The sequence below is a fragment of the Prionailurus viverrinus genome, chromosome B1 (genome assembly GCF_022837055.1).
Source record: "Prionailurus viverrinus isolate Anna chromosome B1, UM_Priviv_1.0, whole genome shotgun sequence".
Classification (NCBI taxonomy): Eukaryota; Metazoa; Chordata; class Mammalia; order Carnivora; family Felidae; genus Prionailurus; species Prionailurus viverrinus.
The window spans coordinates 141,907,899-141,920,321 of record NC_062564.1 but is presented as its reverse complement, the minus strand read 5'-3'; the positions used below and the strand labels follow the sequence as shown (position 1 = coordinate 141,920,321).

At 35.8% G+C, this 12,423-nt stretch overlaps 1 protein-coding gene across 3 annotated transcripts in view; it reads left to right on the top strand.

Annotated features, from left to right (window-relative positions):
- The window catches only part of BMP2K (BMP2 inducible kinase), a 131,590-nt gene that overhangs the window by 53,840 nt on the left and 65,327 nt on the right, over positions 1–12,423 (top strand). For all 3 annotated transcript variants that reach the window (XM_047857398.1, XM_047857397.1, XM_047857396.1), the window contains exons 3-4: positions 3,001–3,106; positions 10,132–10,274. In XM_047857398.1, coding sequence (XP_047713354.1) covers positions 3,001–3,106; positions 10,132–10,274 — 249 coding nt within the window. The remainder of the gene's footprint in view (positions 1–3,000; positions 3,107–10,131; positions 10,275–12,423) is intronic.

Here is a 12,423-nt window from a genome sequence, read left to right as displayed (position 1 = left end):
AAAATGAAAGTTTCTTTTTTTCTAGGGTGTCTTATTCTCAGTGCTCTGATGGCTTGTTGTTGTTTTCCTCTTCTTCCTTCTCCCCCTAGTCCTCCTCTTCTTTTCTTCCTCTTCTTCCCCCCTTTTCCTCCACCTCTTCTTTTCCCTTGTCTTCCTGTTCCCTTTCCTCCCCCTCTTCCACCTCTCCTTCCTCTTCTTTCTTCTCTTCTTCCTCCCCTTCCTCTCCATCTTCCTCCGCACTCCCTCTACTTCTCTCTTTCCACCTCCTCTTCCTTCTCTTCCTCCTCTTCCTTTTCTTCTCTCCTTTTCCTCTGTTCTCTTCTTCTTCCTCATCCACTGTTTATCAAGTGCTATATATATACATATATATAAAATTTTTGTGTATGTGACCTTTTCTGTCTGGTTTTTTCACTTAGCATGTTTTTGAGGTTCATTCACATTGTAGAGTGTATCAGTACTTCATTCCTTTTTATGGCTGAATAATATTCCATTGTATGTGTTTGTCTGCCTCTCTCTCTCTCTCTCTCTCTCTCTCTTCACCTGTTGATGGACTTTTTTAAAACCATTGATAGGCATTTGAGCCATTTCTACCTTTAGTCTGTTGTGAATAGTGCTGCTATGAATATGTTTGTATATGTATTTATTTGAGTATCTGTTTTTAGTTTTTTGGGGTTTATATCTAGGAGTGGAATTGTTGGGTTATGGTAATTCTGTGTTTAACTTTTTTAGGGATCACTAAATTTTTTTCCATAGCAGCTGAACTATTTTATGGTCACACCAGCAATGTATGAGAATTCCAGTTTTTCCACATCTTGTAAACACTTCTTAATATCATTCCTACTTATCCAACTGCTAAGAGAGAGATTTCCCATTTTGTATCAACATCCTTATCAATACACATATTTTGATCCCTTTTATTCAAAGATAGGCACATTTATATAACATGACTTACCTGATTCTTTTATTGTCCCTATTGCTTGGTTAGATTAGACTTGATTATGCTTTGAGATTTGTTCTTTAAAAACTTTCTAAAAAGGCTATTAGTCAAAAGGGTAAAGAGATTTACCCCAAGATAGTAGGGGTTCTTAGGCTAAGTTTTCTAACTTGTGTCTAGATACGGTACCATTGCGCCATAATTCTTGCTTTCAATAGAATTTGTGTAATTTTCAGAGATGTAAAATTTGGTCATCATCAGTAGCAGCAGCACTCAAATTCTGTGCTTTTGAACAAGAGAATTTAGTGAGATTAGCTCATTAGAGCAGTGGTCATCCAACTTTTTTTGATAACCCATCTCCCATTATATTTATGTATTTATGAATTACATGTTCAGCTACTGTTAGGTAATATCTCAAATAAATAATATCTCAGTTAAAACCAGGCTTATTATTGATAGTGGATGTGAATTTATTTTTTTTTAATGTTCATTTATTTTTGAGACAGTGAGAATGGGGGAGGAACAGAGAGAGAGGTCAGACAGAATCCAAAGCACAGTCCAGACTCTGAGCTATCAGTACAGAGCCCGACACAGGGCTCAACCCCAGGAACGCAGCAACCGTGAGAGATCATGACCTAAGCCAAAGTTGGACACTCAACCAACTAAGCCACCCAGGCGCTGCTCCGGATGTAAATTTATTTTAAAAAGTATTGTTGATAATTGTTTTTTAATTTCCAGACAGACCTAAATAGATTATTATTTTTAACCTCATTATATGCTGATGATTATCTTGTACTATGAACAAAAATGTCAGATTTGCCATTTTTTTCTTATTTTCTTGTATTATTAGTATTATCTTTTTTTTAAAAATTTTTAAAATGTTTACTTATTTTTGAGACAGAGAGAGACAGAGCATGAACAGGGGAGGGTCAGAGAGAGAGGGAAACACAGAATCTGAAACAAGCTCCAGGCTCTGAGCTGTCAGCACAGAGCCCGATGCGGGGCTCGAACTCACGGACTGCGAGATCATGACCTGAGCCAAAGTCGGATGCTTAACCAACTGAGCCATCCAGGCGCCCCTAGTATTATCTTTAACCTGTGGTTACTTAATAGAAAATTTTTTAGCCAGTTGTTCATTTTGTAAGTTATTTAGTTTAAAAGTATATACATTCATAGGCCCACTTAGCTGGGTACACAATATTTTGTAGGCAAAACAAACTAATGAGAGTGTAATTGTAAGTTCATAAATATTAGAGCTTCATTTTAAACAATTTTTTGGATAAAAATAAATAAATATAAGTAAAAGTTCTGATATTTTATTCTTGAGTCCCAAAGGACTATCTTGCACACTTATTTTGGAGACTTTTGGTTTTGAGTGAATCATCTCTTTTTTCCTGATTGAATTTAAAAATTAGTGCTCAAAGGGGCACCTGCGTGGCTCAGTGGTTAAGCATCTGACTTCAGCTCAGGTCATGATCTCATGGTTTGTGAGTTTGAATCCTGCATTGGGCTCTCTGCTGTTAGCACAGAGCCCCCTTCAGATTCTGTCTCCCTCTGTCTCTGCTCCTCCCTTGTTCACTCATTCTCTCTCTAAAAAATAAACATAAAAAAAATTAGTGTTCATTGAATATTTGCCTGTTAGAAAATGGCAGCCACATGTAAGTAAACTTTTAAAAAATTTTTTTTCAATGTTTGTTTATTTTTGAGAAAGAGAAAGAGAAACAGAGCCTGAGCAGGGGAGGGGCAGAGAGAGAGAGGGAAACAAGCAGGCTTCAGGCTCTGAGTTGTCAGCACAGAGCCTGACGTGGGGCTCCAACTCAATAGATCATGACCTGAGGCGAAGTTGGACACTTAACCAACTGAGCCACCCAGGCGCCCTTAAGTAAACTTTTCATTGGAACTACTGAAACCTTTTTGAATTGTGTCAGATTCTATACGTATGCTTAATTCACTTTTGTGAAATTCTTCAAATATATTAATTTAGACTTCAAATCAGAGGTAATAGAGCTTTACAATGTATGTTTTTTTAATTTCTCTTTTTCTTTTTCTTTTTTTTTTTTACACAGAAGGAGCTGTCTGGTCACAAAAATATTGTGAGTTACTTGGATTGTGCTGTTAACTCAATTAGTGATAATGTATGGGAAGTGCTTATCTTAATGGAATATTGCCGGGGTAAGTATTTTTCTGCATTTGTTTTATACTGAAAAAAATAGTTACCCTTAAAATGGTTTACTAGGTGTCTTGGTTTCTGCCAGGGCAGTTGTCACCTGATTCTAGACACTTATTGTAATCTCAGCTTTAATTATCTACTTAAGGAATGCTGTTAAGAAATATTTAAAATCGGGGTGCCTGGGTGGCTCAGTCAGTTGAGCGTCCGACTTCAGCTCAGGTCATGATCTCACAGCTGGTGAGTTCGAGCCCCGTGTCCAGCTCTGTGCTGACAGCTCAGAGGGTGGAGCCTGCTTCGGATTCTGTGTCTCCCTCTCTCTCTGCCCCTAACCCTCTTGCATTCTGTCTCTCTCTCTCTCTCAAAAATAAATAAACATTAAAAAAAAAAAAGAAATATTTAAATCTAGTCGTCATTGCTGTACTGATGATATGAGCATGTAAATGACGATTGGAAAAATGCTGTTGTGTTTAAAACAAGAAATCTGAATGAGTGAAGAGCAGTTACATATCATGCTCCCTATACTTTTATAGTCCAACTAAGAAAAGCATAATGTGTAAATATTAGTGTCATAAGATTTTTTTCCAGCACTCCATATTAACTTTCAGTATATCAAATGTAATAAATTTAGATGCATTTTGATCTGTAATATTTATAAATTTATATTGTCTTTTTGGGTTCTTTTATAAATATCAGAAGATTTGAAATTAATTTGAAATTAATCCATTTTTTGCAAACTTCTTAAAAAATTTTTTAAATCAGACTGTATCTGATTTGGGTTCTAGGGAGCCTTGGCTTATATTTATATAAGCCTTGGCTTATATTTAGATTCTCTTAAGACAGTTATGATTTTTAATTATGATATTATGAACACTTGTCATTGCCTGAATGTTGGAGGAGTAGGCTGATGGTAATGTTGGAGAAAATATAGTTTCATTTATTCTAGTCTTGTAAGGAGGGAAGGACAGGGGAAAATGAAGTGAATCAGAATTATAATATCTATTATGATATATTTAAAAATTATTTCCGTATATATTATACAAAATTAGATGTTTTCCTGATTGTTTTCTCTTGTATATATCTCATACTGTAAAACATTGTGATCTCTTTAAGGAGAAGATGTTGTTGTTCTTTACTCCACTTTCCTGAATTCTAGCATTTGTGGTACTAAATCTTGGCTGGATAGAGTAGCTGTTGGTTATTTGTAAAGATAGCGCTTTGCTAATTTTTTAAAGATAATTGAATCTAGCATAATCATAACCCTGGATGAGTTTAATTGATAGTCATCCAGAAGACATCTTAAAAGGAGAACCGAATGAACTTCAATTTTTAGGGGACAAATTTTATTTTAAAGTAGAGGTATGACCTGAGGTATGTTTTGAGGAAGGCATTCTTTTTTGCTTTTTTACAAACTTAAAAAAATTTTTTTATCTGGTTTGAATCAGCAAGCTGATTCGCATGAAATTTTTATTTTTATCAAAGTAGTACATATATACGTTTTAAAAAGTCAAATGGTTTTGTTAAGCCGTGGCTAAATCAGTATCCTCCTGCCCCATTACTCTCCTCAGAGGCATTCACTTTAAAAATGCTTGAGATATTTCTCATATTCACTTCCATATTTCTACACGTCATTATATAGAGGAAAGTGTGTAGTTTTAATGAGATCCTTAGAGTATGAGAGAGGGGGAACTTAGAAAATCAGGAGAAGTATGTGATTCTGGGTATGAGGAGGCTCTTGAATAAAAGTTTGGTAGTGCTCTTTCTGGTTTTATGTTTTGCTTTTTATTATTGTTTTTCAAGTTTATTTATTTTGAGAGAGAGCACAAGCGGGGGAGGCAAAGAGAGAGAGGAGAGCAAGAGAATCCCAAGCAGGCTCTGCACTGCCAGCACAGAGCCTGACATGGGGCTCGAACCCACAAACTGTGAGATCATGCCCTGAGCCGAGATCAAGAGTCTGACGCTTAACTGACTGAGTCATCCAGGCACCCTAATTTTATGTTTTAGATAATATCTCCAAGTAAAGATGAGGATTTAACTGTCAGAGCTTTTTTTAAATTTTTTAATTTTAATTTTTAATTTTTAGATTAAATTAATAATTGGTATTTAAATTATTTTGCTTGCTGTTTAACTGTGATATGTGATAGCCTGTAATTAACATTTTTGTTTTTGTATTTAAAATTTTTTTCCAGGAGCTAATACACCCATTGATAATTGCCTATTTTCCTTCATATATGTTAGTAGTTTAGCCCAACATTCCTCAATAGAAATGCAAATCTTTATGTAGTATACTTCAACATTTACATATTTGTGTCAGTTTTATTTTTTCTTCCATAGAAATATCCTTTGGGGAGACTTCAGTTCTGCTTAATTTTGAATAGCATTTAGCTGTGCTTCTAGGAACTCCCTATGCCTTCTTCCTATCTTAGACTCTCTACTACTCATACTTCCTCCCTTGTTTTTACCTACCTCCTTTGAATAGAGTACATTTTTTCAGTAGCTTTCTGATAATGGATTATGGAAAGAAGCATGTTTGAAACCTTGTATAGAATTATTTTTATTCTGCATCCATATTTGATTATTCATTTGGCTGGCTAAAGTGTTGTAGGTTAGAAATAATTTTGGGCTAGAATTTTGAAGGCATTATCCCATTTTTCACCTAGTTGTTACTGTTGAGAAATAATTTTGGGCTAGAATTTTGAAGGCATTATCTCATTTTTCACCTAGTTGTTACTATTGAGAAATCTCATGCATTATGATTCTTCACTTTTTTTAACGTGACCTCTTTTTTTTCCCCGTGGACACTTAGAATCTTTGCTTTAGCTCTAGCATTCTAAAATCTTAGGTATATCTGCCTTGGTTATGGGTCAGTTTTGCTATCTTTATTGCTGGGACTCAGTTTTTTTCTCTTTCATTTTCTCTGTTCCTCTCTTTGTCTTCTCTTTTTAAAAATTCTAATTGTGTTGGGAGTTCCTTAAATGTGTCTTTTAGCTCCTCTATAGAATTTTGTATTTCTGCTATTTATTTTTAATTTCTAAGAACTCTTATTCTCTCAATGCTGTTCTTTGTTAAAATGCACTTTGCTCTTGTTTTAGATGCAAGTCATTTGTTGTCTGTAGTTATTAATTACAGTTTTTAAAAAAGAGTTTTCTTCTGTTCTTTGTGTTTTTGTTTTCCTGAATTTTTCTCTTGTTATTACACCTTCTTTTTTATGTTAGAAGTTTCCTTCAAATGTTTTACCAGCTAAACGTGCTGCATGCACTGTAGATGAGAATGTACCCTCTGAGTGGGCTTTATATCCCAGAGAAGGAATCCAGAGGATTTGAATAGGGCATACTCAATTCCTTTTTCTCACATGAATCAGTTAGATAAATTCCTTTTCTTTTCATGGGGGAAGAGTGAGTTGCAGAGTAGAGAATGGGAGAATAATTACTTTCCCCTTCTATAAAAGCTGATTGTATTACATAAAATTGTTTAAGAATGAAGGTACTTTTGTAAGGCAGTCAGTGTTATGAATATAGATCAGGTACATTGGTTTTGATTTTGTAAGGGATGAAACTGTGTAGGAAGTAGAAGAATGTATTGTATAGCCGATATGCACCATCACGGTTAGAGGTATCAATTTGTTACAGCCATCTTTTGTGAAATGTTAGATTTTTGTGGGTTCATGATTTGACACTGCTAAATTTGTTAATATTCTTGTGTATAAGTTAAAGAGAGATTAATTACAGGCTTTAGGTACCAGATGTCCAGAAATCAGAGTTGGTCTTTTGAATATATTTTCATTATTTAATGAAAGGAGCTTTTTGTTTTGGAGGTGTTTTATAGAAATTCCCACGGATAACATACCTGTTAGCTTTTGCTTTATAACAAAACATCCCCAAACTCAACAGCATAAAACAACAGTCATTTATTATTGCTTGTGTATCAGTGGGCCACTTGTTGTAGACTGAGCTTGGTGGAATGACACTGTTCGTTTTAGTTGGGCTTGTTCACATGCCAGTGGGTTTGCTGGGATTAGTTGGAGTGGCTCTGTTTCAGGTTTCTCATCCTTTTCCCTGGCACTAGAAGCTTATTTGGGGGATGTTTTTCTCATAGAGATAATAGAAATACAAGAGGGCAAGTGGAAGATGTGAGGTCTCTTAAGGCTTAGGCTTGGGATTGGCACACTGCCACTTCTGCGTTATTCTTTCAGCCAGAGTAAGTCATATGGCTGAGCCCACATCAAAGAGCAAGGTATTCTCTCTGCTCCATTTATTGGGAGGAAATGCAGTTACATGGCAAAGGGCCGGGATAAAGTGAGGGTTGAAGATTTGGGGCCAGTGGTGCAATCTACTACAGATAAAATTTAATTATCTTATTAAAAAAACCCAAGTCATGTAAAAATTAAAGTGGAATGTAAGATTGCACTTTACAGAAGGTTGTTGGATGACTAAGTGGTTGGAAAAATGTTGAATTTTCAATTTTAATGGTGAAGTTGGTCAGAGTGTAAAAGCTTTTGTTTAGGAAATGATACCTGTTTGAAAAATATGGAAAGATTTGAGAGTTATATGCATCCTGTTTGAAAAGATTTTCAGTATACATCGTTTGATTTCTGAATCTTTTTTCGTTTTTCAAAAAAATTTTTTTTAATGTTTTATTTTTTATTTATTTTTGAGAAATAGAGAGAGAAAGAGGGAGGGAGAGAGGGGCAGCAAGCTAAGGAGACAGAATCCAAAGCAGGCGCCAGGCTCTGAGCTATCAGCACTGAGCCTGATGCTGGGCCCGAACTCAGGAACCGCGAGGTCATGATCTGAGCTGAAGTCTGATGCTTAACGGACTGAGCCACCCAGGTGCCCCTGATTTGTTTGTTTGTTTGTTTTTCATTAGAATAACCTTTACTTTAATCTTCAGAAGACTTTGATTTTGAATAATGAAATTTTACTTATTTCTACATTTGAAATGCAGCTCAGTTACAGTTCTTAGGTTTTTCTGGGGACTTGCATTTTGTGATTCAAGATCTCTGAATGCGAGAAAGGAGATTAACATTTGTTCAAATTTTTTTCTACTCATTACAACATTGAAAGGAAGACGTAGAATGAGTTTAAGATTATGATTTCTTTAGCTGTGACATATTTCAAGAATGTGAATGAGCATCAATAAAACACTTTTTATCCTGTTTAATTTTTGTTTAAAACAAGTTCAGTGTCTAACACACAAGAGGATGGGTGTGGTATTCCTGTCTGGTCAGGTATCTTGAGGTGTCCTGAACAAATTACAATCAAATATACTTTAGTGTTCTGAAATTGGGGATTGATAGATAAAATTTGGTATTTTTTCTGCTTTAAAGTTTTCTGCTATTATAAGAAATACATGAGAATGCTGTTTAGAGAGTAGTATTAAATGAACAGGTGTATATGCACCTTCTTGCAGATTACAAAGTAGCAAATGTTCATTTGTTCAACCTTGTTAAAGGAAGGTTTCAAGTTAACATAAGTTTGCCTTTTTAAATTCCCAAACTTAATTTTCATTAGAATGCTTTCTGAATTACTTTTCTTTAAAAAATTTTTTTTTAATGTTTATTTATTTACATTTGAAAGAGAGAGAGAAAGAGAAGGCGCACAAACAAGGGAGGGCAGAGAGAGAGGAGACACAGAATGTGAAGCAGGCTCCAGACTGTGCTGTTAGCACAGAGCCTGACTCGGGGCTTAAACTCATGAACCGTGAGATCATGAGCTGAAGTTGAACACCTAACTGACTGAGCCACGCAGGTGCCCCTAATTACTTGTGTTTCTTGTGTCCTTCAATGGTGGTCAACTTTTTCTTAATAATTTAGAATTGTCACTAGACTATCAATTATTGTGGTATATGTAATATATAATCATCCTCTCAGGGCTCATTGGTATGACCGTTTGATTTTAGTAAGTTATTCTGCCTGTTGCCTTTTACCTGAATTAGAGCATTAGCCTCTTAACCCATCTGTCCATTTCCACTCTTGTGATTTCCCCTATCCCCCAGTCAAGAAGATCCTTTTAAAAGTTAGATCTGGTGTGGGCACCTGGGTGGCTCAGTTGATTAAGTGTCCAGCTCTTGATTTCTGCGCAGGTCTTAATGTGAGATCGAACCTGCATCAGGCTCTGCACTGACAGCATGGAGCCTGCTTGGGATTCACTTTCCTCCTCTCTTTCTGCCTTTTCTCTGCTCACGCGTGTTTGCGCACACTCTCTCTCAAGATAAAGAAACATTAACAAAAAAAAGATCAGGAAGTCCCTGGTTCTCAAGATAAAATCTAAAATATGGCTGATGGCTGTCTGTCTTGTCAGTCTCATATCACTTTACCTTTTCTCTGATTTTTGGACCATACATACCTACATTGGCTTTAAGTGAATCAAAATTATTAAGCTCTTTTCCAAAATGGAGGCCTTTGTACGTACTGCTTGCTGTTGCTAGCATGCTTTTCTCGCAGATCTCTGCCTGGTCAGTTCCTAATCATGCTACAGTCTCACCATAAATATCACTTCCTCAGATAGGCCTCATCTGACATCCTCCCCTCCCCATCCTCCTTTGCCAATTTAAATTTAGGTTTCTCTCATATTAGCCTTATTGTACATAATTATATGTGTTTATTTATGTAATTGCTTAATGTTTACCTCTGCCTTTAATTGATAAATTCCATGATAATATAAACTTTATTTTTGCTCACAATTGTTTATCTAATAGCTAGCATAGTATTGAATAACTGTTTCTTCAAATCTATGATGCTGTCAATTATAAAGCATACTTTGATTTCATAGATGTTAATTAAAATCTTGAAAAAAGGCCAATAGCATTAGCAGAACATTATCTATCTTAAGATGTTTTTATTTCAGAGATGTAAAGTATGAAAAATGTATGTTATTGAATCAATATGATATGGTACAGGAAGCATCCTTCCATGAGCATTATGAAAAAGCCAGTTCCCCTTTACTTGAGACCATAAAGGCATTTCTTAATTTCTTTGTGGTAGTCTTCATTTACTAAAAACATGTCTTCTCAAAATTACTTTTTTGGTTAGCTGGGCAAGTAGTGAATCAGATGAATAAGAAGCTGCAGACAGGTTTTACGGAAGCAGAAGTGTTACAGATATTCTGTGATACCTGTGAAGCTGTTGCAAGATTGCATCAGTGTAAGACTCCAATAATTCACCGGGATCTGAAGGTATGAATTTTAGACTACTTATGGATTAATACATTTTGAACTTTAGCATTAAAATGTTCTTGGACTACTGTCTTCCTCTATACCAGTTTTTATTACCAGCACTGAAAGGATCTCTCTGTCCCAGGTACATTTCCTGAGGCCGTGTAAAGACTATCGACTAGAAATTGTGTTTTCCATGACCATGAGGGTTTCTAGTATGGCTGTAGAAGTAGATTTTTATGGCCCTTCCTCTGCGTCTGTTGTACATAGTAGGCTTCTTGAAAAGGTTTCATGTGAGCAAAAATGTGAACGTCATTGATGCAGGTTGAATGTCCCTCCACATGATTCTGTCCAGTTCTGCTCTCCTCCTATTTCCTATAACCCATATTAGGTGTCAGGGTATTTTGCAGAGATTTTGGAGGCAAGCATGAATGGGTCGCTGTACTCAGTTATTTACCATTTACCATTGTTTTCTATCATTTACTATATTTAGGTGATTTTCTTTAAGGTCATTTTATCTTACCTTTTTGTGGAGTCTGATCTCTTGTATATGGCACCCACTTGTTACATTGGAAAAGGTCCCCCAAAAGGATTTGAATATTCCCAGTGTCATAGTGCTCAAGGTATCATTACGCATACCATTTAAAAATCATAGGTTTCCTCTTAGATGCCCACAAGCCCTAAGATTACAAAAACTTCTCTTCCAGAAATGCGCTATACCCAAATATCTCATGGCTAATTTTTCACATTGCTTCAAGTCTACTCAGATTAACTTTCTCCATTTGTTCCGTCTTGCACCTTATAGTATTGTGCCGATTGTTTACTTCTGTTCTCTTCCACTAGCATGTAAGCTCCATGTGGGCAGGGATTTTTTTTTTTTAATGCTTATTTAGTTTTGAAGGAGAGAGAGAGAGAGACAGAGAGACAGAGAGAGCATGAGCAGGGGAGGGGCAGAGAGATTGAAGGAGACACAGACTCCGAAGCAGGCTCCAGGCTCTGAGCTGTCAGCCCAGTGCCCTACACGGGACTTGAACTCACAAACTGTGAGATCATGATCTGAGCCGAAGTCAGACGCTTAACTGACTGAGCCAGCCAGGTTCCCCTATCCAAGTATTTAGTATTTAGACCTTGGCACATAGCCAAGGTCTCAGTAATATTTAGTGATTGGATGAATCCCAATTCTGACTGATTATACGAAATTTATGAAAGGTGATAATAAAATCCCCCTAGGATACAAGAGAATAGAAGATGTCACGTAGAATATAGATTGTTAACCATGAAAGTGTCATCTAGGGCAACCTACGGTGTAACAGGTTACAAATTAGGCAAAGATTGAAATGTACGACTGCAGACATCTGTCCTTTAATTTGGATAATGAGTGTAGTTCATTTCAGTTCTTCTGAATATGTAGCTTTTACATTTTCCCTAATAATTTGGTATGTCTTTTTATGCTGTTTTGGCTTGTAAACCTTTTTCATATTAAGTTGATGTTTCCAGTTGAGTCTTCTTGATTTAAAGCCAGAAAAGACATTGAACTGCATACTTTTATATAGGCCCTGTTTCATATGCTTAGTTTGTTTTACTTGTGTAAATTTATGCAAACCTATGTTTGTTTTAAGTAGATGTCTTGTACAAATCTTTGTTGTGTATAAATCTTTTAAAAAGTTGACTAAATATGAAATATAGAAGAAAAACAAACTGTAATGTGAGTATTTTGGTAGAGTGGAGAGCAATTGAATAGCTCATCTAAGACTGCATTATAAAGGTAGAAAATGTTATGGGGGAAAATGTAATAATAATAGTATCATTTATTGAGTGCTTACTTTATTTCAGCCACTCTTCTAACTCTTTACGTGTTTTAACTCATACGATTTTTACAACAATTCCATGTAACAGATACTGTCAGCGTCCCCATTTTGTAGATAAGGAAATCAAAGCACAAGAGTAGTTCAGCATATTGTCTAAGGGGACATATGGTAGCAAATTGCAGAGTTGGGATGTGAACCCACACTCTCCTGTGCATGTTGTGTATTCAGGTTGCTACAACTCTGATCTCCAAGTTAACACATAAAGTCAAAACTGTGTTTTGTTAGTGCAGCATTTTAGATAAAAATGGAATTAGGAGTCAACCAGAGGTAGAAGTTTAATGGTTTTTGTTACTTGTCTATAG